This window comes from Sminthopsis crassicaudata, chromosome 4 (genome assembly GCF_048593235.1).
Source record: "Sminthopsis crassicaudata isolate SCR6 chromosome 4, ASM4859323v1, whole genome shotgun sequence".
Taxonomy (NCBI): domain Eukaryota; kingdom Metazoa; phylum Chordata; class Mammalia; order Dasyuromorphia; family Dasyuridae; genus Sminthopsis; species Sminthopsis crassicaudata.
The window spans coordinates 103,421,242-103,432,756 of record NC_133620.1 but is presented as its reverse complement, the minus strand read 5'-3'; the positions used below and the strand labels follow the sequence as shown (position 1 = coordinate 103,432,756).

General features: G+C 41.7%; 1 protein-coding gene across 2 annotated transcripts in view; it reads right to left on the bottom strand.

The window, feature by feature from the left end:
- Nucleotides 1-2,618: 2,618 nt before the first annotated feature.
- RASSF5 (Ras association domain family member 5) overlaps nt 2,619-11,515 on the bottom strand; it is a 109,539-nt gene continuing 100,642 nt past the window's right edge. For both annotated transcript variants that reach the window (XM_074309000.1, XM_074309001.1), the window contains 4 exons: nt 9,230-9,343; nt 7,642-7,939; nt 5,727-5,842; nt 2,619-5,319 (listed from right to left, as the gene is read on the bottom strand). In XM_074309000.1, coding sequence (XP_074165101.1) covers nt 5,167-5,319; nt 5,727-5,842; nt 7,642-7,939; nt 9,230-9,343 — 681 coding nt within the window. In that variant the 3' untranslated portion in view covers nt 2,619-5,166. The remainder of the gene's footprint in view (nt 5,320-5,726; nt 5,843-7,641; nt 7,940-9,229; nt 9,344-11,515) is intronic.

Below are 11,515 nucleotides of genomic sequence, written 5' to 3'. Positions count from 1 at the left end.
CTATACAATAGGGGTAATGTACTGACCCTCCCCAGGAGGATGTTGCTGAGTCACTTTCAGGGCCTGTGGTATGATGATGTGTTAATTCAGTTCACCTCTGGGATATGAACCCCTAACTTTGAGCACCTTGCCCTGTTGAATTGAATTTAGGCTGAAGATCAGGAGATCTCTGCCAATTATATAATGCTTTAAGTTTTGCCAAGAGATTTCATGCACGTCTCATTTCAGTCTCTCATATAATACCCCATGAGGTAAGTGCTTCAAGTGGCATTATGCAGATGGGGAAACTGAGACTCAGGTCAAGTGACTTACCTTTGGTCACAAGTAGTACGGAGTCAGAGGCAGGATTTCCGCTACTACTTTTCTACCTAACATCATCTCCCTACCTCTGTTGTTCAATAATCCTCTAGGACAGGGCTAGGGAACTTTTTTCTGCCAAGGACCATTTGGATATTTATAATATCACTCATGGGCCATGGAGAATTTAAAACTTGAGCAGTAGAAGATGGTTGTAGCTTTCGGTTCATCACTCCCCAAATTAAAGGTTTTAGACTTGAAAATGATATAGGCGTGTTATTTTATGTAATTAGCACTCAATAGGGCATAATACATTCTAATGAAAGTATCTTTGTGACTAAACTTGTAAAAGACTCATTGTTTAAGTGAAGCTCTAAGGCAGCAAGGATAGGTCCTTACTATGTCCAGCCCCCTCCAAGAAAGTCTTTTAAGACAGTGGTTGCTCTATCAGTTTTTAAAGATCTTTTCACCTTTCCTGACCTAATATTTAATCATATTTAGCTCTTTGAAATCATCCTTACTCTTATGTAATTGAAAATCATCTCCTGCTATATATCTTAAGCAGTTTTATTTTTTTCATTTTGCTTGGTGGAGTCAAATCAACAAATGTTTATTAAGCACCTACTGTGTGCCAGGCACTGTGCTAAGTAAGCATTGGGGATAGGTAAAGAAAGATAAAAAATAGTTGTTGCTTTCCAGGAATTCACAGTGCATTGGGGAAGAAAGCATATGAACAACTCAATACAAAAAAATAAATAAATAAATAATAGAAATAAAGATAAGTTCAGGATAAATGGGAGGTAATTCCAGAGGAAAGGACTTAGAAAACCTTCTTGCATGCAGTGGTACTTAGTTGAGACTTGAAGGGAAGCCAGAAGAACCAGCAGTCAGCTAGAAGAGAATGTTTCAGCTCACGAAAATATTCAGACTTTAAAGATGGGGAGTTATATGAAAGGAATAGAAAGAAGATCAATGTTACTGGGTTGAAGAACATGTGGAGTTTGAGATTATTAGGGAGTTGAACATGATATACTATATATAGGCAGAGAGGCTAGGGCTGGACAAATACATCTGGCAATCATTTGTGTAAAGATGATTGTTGAATCCATGAGAACTGGTGAGATCACTAAGTGACATAGTATTGGGGAAGAAAGGGGACACCCATTTTTTGAGAGAGTGTCCTGGATGTAGATCGAGCAAAGGCAACCGAGAAGAATAAGAGAACCAATAGCAATGCTATGAAAACCTGGAAAGAAAAGAGCATTGAGGGAAAGAGTAATTGACAGGGTCAAAGGTAGCAGAAAGATCAAGAAGGATGAAAATTGAGGAGGAAAACTATCAGATTTGGCTATTAAGAGATTACTGGTAATGGGATAGAGCAGTTTGTGGAATGATTATGTCTGCAGCCAGACTTTAAACAATGAAGTGAGAGGAAACGAAGGAAAGACATCAATTGTCAGTGGTCTTTTCAAATTTAGCTACCAAAGGGAGGAGTTAATAGGATGAAACCTTTTGGCAGACAGACATGAGAGTCTTTTGTGGATGTTAAAGACATTGGCAGTTTGTAGACATCAGAGAAGCAGCTAGTAATTAGGCAGAGACTAAAGATGGAGGTGGGAGTGAAAAGGAGAGTTGGTAGAGAAGCTAGGATGTGGTGGAGTCACTTGTGCATGCAGAGCAGGTGACCTTGCCAGGGAGAATGGCTACTTCAGGTGAAACAGGTACAGAGAGAGAGAGAAAGTGGAAGGCATCTGCAAATGGCCTCAAGTTTTTTTTTTTTTTTTCTTAGCAAAATATGAGGTAAGATTCTCATCTAAAAGGGTAGGAGTAGGGATCTATGGAGGTTTGAGAAGGGATGAAGAAGTTTATAAGATTGTGAATTGAAGAGGGAGATTTTAAACTATTGCTTTGCTGCATTGAGATTGTCATACATTTATGGTTGACCTCATCAGCAAAGCTTTGTTTTTTCCACTAGCTCTGTTCAGTAGCCCAAGAATAAGAGGAAAGGTAGTAGAAGTAATCATAGGCTCAGGCTTGGTGGTAAGATCTTCTGTAGAATAAGGACCAGAAGTATTGAGTGAAAAGGACAATATAGAGTTGAACTGGTTCACCATGGGGAGATGATGAAGGTGGGGAACAGGTGATCACACCACTCTTAAATTAAATTTACTCAACTAAAGTCTTCAAACTATTTGGTCAATATTTTGTCCCAAAGGAATTTTAAAATGAATGTTTTGATTCTACTTCCCCACCCAGAGAAAGGGGATGACTTTAGGGCAAGCTAGAAGAGCCAGAGGAAACAAGAGTACCAAATGCATCACTTTTGCAACAAGCTTTTTATTTTTATATATCTATATATATTTTTACAACTTGGACATTTTTTTAAAAAATTCATACAATGCACATACAGATATATACACACACACACTAAGCAACACAACCCTTAGGAAGGCACGCCAGCAGTCACATCCACCTCAGAGAAAAGGAATTTTTTTTCATACTTTTTTTTTTTTTTAAAGCATTTTAGACCTCAGCCTAGGTCCAAGATCTAGCTGTGCTTTCTTTAGAATTTAAACTATTCCATACTTTTCATTTCATAAGTGCCACACTCTCTCTATAGCTATGTACTATATTTGTATCTCTCTCTTCTCTCTCTCTCTCTCTATATATATATATATCTATATATCTATGTAATAGTTTTCTTTATTCCCCTTAAAAATAAAGTTGCCTTTCCCATTGGAAGGAGGTTTTCAGCAGCATTCATGCAGTTGCAGCAAGAGCCATGCCTTATACCAAGGTTGTAGACATGCAGGATTGGGGAAACCAATTTTTCCCCTTAACTTAAATCAGAGGGAGAGGAGGGTTGTTGCTGATGGGTTTTTTTTTAAGTGGGGGATGCAGTGTGAGATGTGGGGTGCAGGGAGAAGGGATATTTGTATAGGTTGCTATTGTTTTTACAGCTATAAAGACTGCATGTAGGTATACATAGAAATACATGTATATATATTATATATAATGTATTTATGTATCATACACATCTGTCTTCAGAGGTGATAATGAAGACATATGTTTAGTGGCTGAGATGAAGAGGAAGACAGACCTTTCTTTGAGGCCTTGGAGAAGCTAAGACATGAACTTACCTGTGAAGTAATGGGGATTTGGGGACTGAGAAATTGAGGACAAGGAAGAAAAGAGTTGCTCAAGGTCTGGGCCTAGAGTTCAGCCCTCAGTTAAAAATTAAAATCCTTCTGTCCTTGCCCTGAAGTGTGTTTTTGTTGTTGTTTTCTTGCCCCTAAGTCTGTGATTCCATTGGTAGAGGGAACTTCTACCAAAGAGGATCAGCATCTGCTCTGAAGCTTACATACTAAATGACTTACCCCATGTCACAAAGCCATTCTCTCAAAGCAGGGACTTGAACCCAGCCAGGTTTTCCTGATTCTAAAAGCCAGCCCTTCCTGTTCTGAAGCAGTACAAACCAGCAACTGGGAAGCAAAGTCTGTTCTCCCTTTGGTGGGCTGGGAAGGGGCCCTCTTCCTCACCCTGTTCTACCGGCAGCCATCTACTATCATCAGGGCAGCAGACAAGCAGCAATTTGGAACCTTAAACTTATTCCCACACTCCCTTTAAAGACAGAAAGGCACTGAGGTCAAAGGGGAGACAAGGGCCCCTGGGGCTCCCCTTTCATTCTGGAGTCACTCCAGGCATAGTGCCCAGTCTTCAGAATGGAAGGGTAGAATTTGTGATTCCCTCCCTCTCTGAGAAAGGCAGCTCTTCTGGCCACAACACTGGAATCCCATGGGACTAGGGCCCGAGGCAGAAGACAGGAGGGAGCAGTTGTAGCAGCCCTAGGATATCTGAGTCAGGGCATCTCAGGCACGAGAGAGTCTCTTCCCTACACCCAGAGTAGGAAATTGGAGGTTACTTGCCAAATGGTTTTCTGAAATACATTTTGGTCTCTGTGTACCTCACAATCACCTCAGTCTCCTTTCTTAGGAACAAAAGCTTAAAATGAGAACCCTTGGGCAGGGAAAAGGCCAGTTTCACTTTGGGAGAAACATCTAGAGGACAGAACAAATAGCATCAAATTCACATTGAGAAAAAATTTTTGACAGATGTGGATGAGGGCACACCCACTCACAAACACATACGCACCTAAGACATCACCCTCAGTATCATGTGTTAGAGGGGCTCACACAACTGCAATGGAAACCCCCAACCTGAGCCACTCAGGGGTTCTTAGCAAGGGCCAGTGACTTTAGGAGGCATCTTTGAGCCTGAATTATAGGCATCTGTAACTGGGGGAGGGTTAGTACTAGCTAATACACTCCTCCTCCTCCTCCTCCCTATTAATTCCTGTGAGCCTGCTAAGTCTCCACAAATGAACATTCAGCTCTTTTATTATGGGACTCAATAAATAAAGCTGTTCAATAGGAGAAGGGAGGGAAGAGAACAACAGAAGTCCAGGAACGAATATGCACCTCTTTAGAGTCATTTTCCTTTGTTTTTCCCATATCTGCCTTTGCCAACCAGAATGATGGGTCCTGGATTGATGATGCATCAAGGCAGCTGTTGGGTTTCTGAAAGGCCTGTAGTTTGATAGAGCAAGAGAAAGATTCTCTTAGAATACCAGTACTGCTTTCACAGCAGTGTCTCTGGGGGTCAAGGGGTGGGTGACATTGGAAGGGGCGAGAGGAAACGTCCCATGACAAAAACATCGGAGAAGTTACTGCCCCATCTGGAACAAATCGAGGGGTGAGCACAAGAATGTCCAGCCAGATGGGTCCTGAGAAAGGTGTCTGTTGCAAAATAAGAATGCAAATCCATTCTCCTGTGGAGCTGTTCCAGGATGAGGGAGGAAGGATAGGCGGGTTAGCCAGGTTTGCCCTGGGCATCTCTCAAGAGTTCTTCCATTCTTTGCTTGAACTTGTCATACTTCCTCTGTACTTGTTGGATTTTGTCCTGTTCTTCCTTTTCCAGGATGGTTAAGAAGTTCTGGAGCTCGGGGATGGAGAAGGCATCCCACTGTGGAGAGGGGAAGGGTCACAATAGATTTAGCCATTGGATTCAGATTGCCTGGTGTCTTGAAGCCCATTCCCTTCCTGTTTCTATTCTAGTCTGAAAACAACAATGCTCAAATTATTTTCCCCTTGTCCATCTCCCCACCCCGCCACTTTGGAACAAAAGCAATCAAAAAATCCTTTAATAAATCATCAAAATAATACTCTAAATATCTTCTTAAACTGTGAGTCATGATCCCATATGGGGTCTTGTAACTAAATGTGGACATTATGAAAAAAAAATCATCAAAAGTTATTGGGAAAAAAATGTATTTCTTTCAATGGGATCAAACAGGTGAGACAATCCAGCTTACCCACAACCAACCCAGTAGACTTCAAAGACAAGATACATAGTGATAATGTCTGACCTACCTCTACCTCTCCTGTCTCGTTCTCTTTCAGCACAAAACTAAGGATATCTGTGTCAGGGCCGGCCAGGAGGCGAAGGTACAGGGGACAGTCAGTGATGGAGAGCTTCTGGAACAGCACTAAAAAGCAAGAAGAGAGTGGATGGAGGCTCCCTCATTTCAGAGAGTTTTGAAAAGCAGGGGTCCTTCAAAGGGTGTTTAGCTGCTGAGGGTAATGATGGAGGACCATCCCACATTATTAAGGGATGATCTACTTCAATCTCATTTTTCAGAGAAGGAATTTGAGGCTCACAGAGATAAAAGTGATTTCCTTTAAGTCACATAGTCAATCTGTGACAGAGCCAGCTTGAGATCCAAGGTTTTAACTCCCATCTCAGTGCACTCTTCATACTGTGCTGCCAACTTTGTTAGAGACCCAGGGAACTAAAACTGGGCATGGGCCCATAAGACTAAGGCTATAAACTTTTCAGCAGTGTTAAGACCCAAGATATTCCTCAATAATGACATATAATCTGTATCAAATTGCTTACTATTTCATGGAGAGAAAGAGACGTTTGGCACTCAAAATTTTAAAAAATATATGTTAAAAATTGTTTTTACATATAATTGAGTAAAAAATAAAATATTAAAAATATAACATGTAGAAAAACATTCCATGCAATGGAAAGAACAGCAGGTCTGGAGTTGGAGGACATGAATAAGTAATTTAATGCCTCTGTGCCTCAATTTCCTCATCTGTAAAATTAGAAGCTTGAACTAGATAAACTCTAAGGTCTCTCCTGATTCTAAGATTTGTGTTGTCATGGGAACTTCTTCCACCTCTACATGTCATAATAGTTCACAGTGTATAATATTAAGAGGCTAAGAAAGTGACATTAATAAATGTCAGAGATGGAATTCAAATCTTCCTCACTGCCAAATTTGTCACTCTTTTTTTTTTTTTTTTAGGCAATTGGGGTTAAGTGACTTGCCCAAGGTTACACAGCCAGGAAGTGTTAAGTGTCTGAGATCAGATTTGAACTCGGGTCCTCCTGAATTCAGGGCTGGTGCTGTATCCACTGCGCCATCTGGCTGCCCTTAAATTTGTCACTCTAGTACTATTCCATGCTGCTTCTAATGATGAGAGACTATAGACCAATATGACTTTATGGATGTCTATAGTTTAGAATATACATTCCTGACCTCTATATCTTATTCAGAGACAGGGAAGGTCCAAATCCATTATATAGATTAGAAAATTTGGGTCCAGAGAAAGATAGGAGTTGGAGGGCACTAGCGGAGAGTAATCCAGAATAAGAGTCCATGTGCCAGGGCAGCTAGTGGTACAGAGGATAGAGAACCAGCCCTGAAGTCAGGAGAACCAGAGTTCAAATGTGGTCTCAGACACTTAACACTTCCTGGCTGTGTGACCCTGGGCAAGTCACTTAACCCCAGCCTCAGGGGGGGAAAAAAAATCCATGTGCCTCCTGCTCATGATATTTGGTTTAATTGGGTGTTGACTTTACCAAAGATTTGAATATTTTAAGGCAAGCTAATTTGCCCACAGAACATTTGAGAGCCTGAGAGTATATGGATGAAACCTTGCAATGTTGGTCTGGTAAGCATTTAAGATTCCTCTCAGTCTGGGTCTAAGATTAGACAAGAGATGTTAGAAAAATTTTAGAACAAAAAAGAAAAACATTCAACCTATTTTCATACCAGAAAATTACTACATGGAGTTTATATTTACAAAACAAGTGAAGGTTTATAGTGAGCTTCACAACTTTAGAAGGAAGGTGATATCAAGAAATTGATCCTCAGTTATGAAGTGACTCTTCCAGGAGCACATAGCTAGTAGTTTTGAGTGGAATTCAAATTCAGGGCTTTCTGATTCCAAGGTTTAATTTGCAAAGCATGTCAGGGAACGTCCCTCCTCCTACCTTGTCCGTCCTTGTGCGTCCGCTTAAACAGAGCAAACTTCTGAGGATTGTCCACCACCATGAACTTCTTGAGTAGCCCCTGGATGACTTCACTGACCGTAGTGGTGCTGCTAATATGCAGCTGCTTGATGGCGTCCAAGGGCAAGTAGAAGGATGTCCTCTTGTCCGTGGTGGCTGCCAGGTTCACCTCTCTGACGGCGTCATAGATGGAGCGGGGCCGGATCCCAGCCGGTACCGTTACCGGCCTCCGGAGCTTCAGATGCACTTTAATGAATCCTGTATAGGTGCCGTCGTCACTCTGCCCCACAAAAGCAAAAAAAAAAGGTGGAGAAAGGAGAGAAGTTGATACATTTGGATCAGTATTCCTCAGTGACCATACTTCCCCGGGGCAGGTGCCTTCTATAGTAGGGCACACCTGAGAGCTGTGGGTGAGGTTGGTGGGGTTCCCAGGGCCTGCCAGACTATCTGGGAAGGGTATAAATATTGAGAAATGACCCCTCTTTCTGAACCAGGCACTCTCTCTGGTCTTCCCCTTGCCTCTTTTAGTTTTGAAGGAGAGGGTATGGGCTGACTCTTTCCTAATAAGCCAGGTCAGATTCTCAAACCAGAGGGCAATGTTTCAGTGGAAAATATCCCTTTCGATTCCTAAGTGTTTTTTTAAAGCTCAGCACAAATACAATCACTTATGTGAGGTTTTTCCTAATCCTCCCTCTCTCAATTGCCAATGCTTCTCCCCCATATTGTAAAATTAATGTTTATTTTTATGTGCTAATATATGTACTAATATTTCCCCTCCCCCTTAAAATGTAAGCACTTCAAGGAAAGGGCTGTATCAGATTTTTGGTATTTTTTATATCCCCAGCATCAAGTACAGTGCCTAACATGCAGTAAGTGTTTGTAGACTGATTGATGGCAATTGCTCTCCCTCCTCAAATGCCAACCACAGGCCACCAGGTCTCTCTAGGTCCTCAGACAAATGCCATGCTGCCTTCAAAAAAACCTGCACTAATGAGAAGCAGCTTCTGAACTGTAAAGCAGGCTCCATGGGCCTCAGGTCTCACAATCAAGGTCAGTCACCTGGAATTTCCTTCTACATCCCTCTCCCAAGATCTGGGGCCCAAAAAGAGATTCGACTCAGGTAAATGAAGTACCAGGCTGTGAGGGGCAACATGATACATATAGGGCAAAGAGCATAGGCTTTGGAGGGCTTTAGCTCTGCTAATCACCTAAGTCAGCTCATCATCTCTCAGGACCTCAGTTTCCTCATCTGAAAAATGATGGAACTGGACCAAATGAGCGCTCTGGAGCCTGTGATTCTATAACTTGGTCACTAGGCTACGCTGTTCCTCCATCTCTTCCTCCTCTCTGAACACCATCAAGGTCCATTACAGCTCCATTAGCAGCAGAAGGGCAGGACTCACCAGCCCGTCCCCAAAAGTGTGCAATGCCCCAGAGTGCACAGCCTGTAGTCAATGTTCAACTACTACTTAAGCAACCAATTCAAGACCTTAGAGATCATCTGGTCCAGCCCATTCTTTTACAGATGAGGATCAGAGTGATAAGGATCAATCAGGGCCTCTCAACTTACCAGCTTCATGCCCAGACAGTTTTTCTCCTTGCTATTGTAGTTGTCAATTTTCTGTTTGATTTCCTTAAGTGTGGGGGGTTGAGGCTTCTCCTCTTCCACAGGTTTGCAGACATTCTGAAAGAAGATGGTGGAGAAAATTATTCTAGGATGATGGTGGGAGGAACAACACATCCAAAGTTGGAGGCAAAGCCCCTGACTTTGAATACCAATTCTCCCATTTACTCACATGAAGACTTTAGTCAAGTCATCCCACTTGTCTGCCCTGCCCCCTTCCAGCAGCTTCTAAACTCTTGTTTTTGTGGGGGGAAGACCACTGTAAGCACTGCAAAAATGCATTCTGAAAAAAAATGACCTCACTGTATTTGGAAGCACATAGTAGGTACTTCATAAATGTACCTCTCTGACTCTTTGTTTTTTCATCTATAAAATAGCCAGATTTCTTCTAAGGACCCTTTAGATATACATGATCTTCCATAAATACTTTACACCTGACCTTCAACCCTGGAGATAACCAAATGATAAAAATTCCCCCAAATTTTCAACTTCTTTGTAATTCTGGATGTCATTAATATAAGCTCCTGCTGGGTCTTTTTATTTTTTTTTTTTAAATCTCTATGGCTAATTGGGTGCTAAGTACATGGTAAATGTTTAATAAAAGCTTATTGATCGGCTAAGAGTTTAAGGAGATCTAATATATGGGAGCTGCCCTGATTTCTGAGGCTCCTCTCCCCACTGTCTCTATCCCTATATAAGTTTAAGACTCAATTCCCAAGTCTTGATTTTGTATGCTATCACTTGGAGGCTCTGCCCTTGAAAATAGGAACATCTGTAAAATATCATCAGGCTATTCCCTGCCCATTTTATAGGAAGGAAAGAAATAAGTATTCATTAAGCACCTACTAAGTACCAGGCTAAGTATGAAGTATTTTACAGGTGTTATCTCATTTAATTCCCACAACTCCGGGAGTTAAGGTATTTATTATGATCACCTCCATTATATAGTTGAGGAAACTGAGGCAGACAGCTTAAGTGACTTACTCAGGCTCAAGTGTTGGAAGCTGGATCTGAACTTAAGTTTTCCTGGTTCTAAACCTAGTGCTCTATTAAACAGATCTTCAGAAATGAGTTAAACAAGCTTATAGTTCCACAGTATATACAGTTTTATTAAGGATCATTTTATAGCCCAAAGTACTGACTTCCTACTTAGTCAGGGGCATGGCTATTTGTAATCCCAGGCCATCAAACGCTGGTGTCCAATAGATGATGAGTAGGCATCCAGCCAAAGGCTTGGCTGTGGAATTATAATTAGGGTGAAGCAATTAAGTCTTTGGCCAAGGGTGTTGAAATTTAAAGGATTCTGAGAGCACATCTATAGCAGCATAAGTTAGCATCTAGCTAGCAAGAACAATTAGTTAAAAGGACAAGTTGCCACATAATAGCTATGTCAGACACTGTGCTAAGGACTTTACAATTATCTTATTTGAATCTCACAACAACCTGAGAGGTAAGTGTTAATATTATCTTTTAATAGTTAAAGAAACCATGATAGGCAGGGTTAAGTGCCTTGCCCAGGATCACACAGCTAATAAGTATCCAAGGCCAGATTTAAATTCAGGTCTTCCTGACCTCAGACCTGGCACTCTACCCACTATACCACCTCGTTGTCATACAAGGCAAACTTCAACCCTTTAAGTTTACTCGAGCCAAGGCTGAATCCTGAGGTCTCTGTTCTCCCTCTCTATGGAGATGGAGATGGAATTTGTTTTCAAAAGCTGATGGGAAGTTGGTTTTTTGGGCTACTTTGCTATTTGATTTTGTGAAGCTTATCTAGGAATAAGGATGCTGATTATGGCTCTGCTTAGTAAGTAGCCACCTTTCTGCTTCCTCTCCTGTGCAGTTCAGACTGTCCACTCAACGGGTCACCACTGCCCCCTGCTCCCAGAGGCCAGAAGCTAACAGTGAACAAAGCCCCACAGGCAGTCAGCATATTTGCCAGAAGCCCCCAGTCCTCCCACCTCCAGCAAATTTAGATTGGAGGCCAAAGCTTAAGTGAAAGAAATTCCCCAGACCCTCTTCCAAAGGGCCCTGGCCTCTATGTCTGAAAATGCACTCTGGACCTAAATCGAACACTCAGCTCAACACAGTGAAATAATTAATCATGAATATTGGCGAGCTATGGTTAGGCCTGGAGGTGCTATGCTCACACATTAATGCAACTCAGCATTATACATTTAGAGCTATATAAGGGACCTCAGAGACCATTGAGTCCAACCTACTTCATGAGGA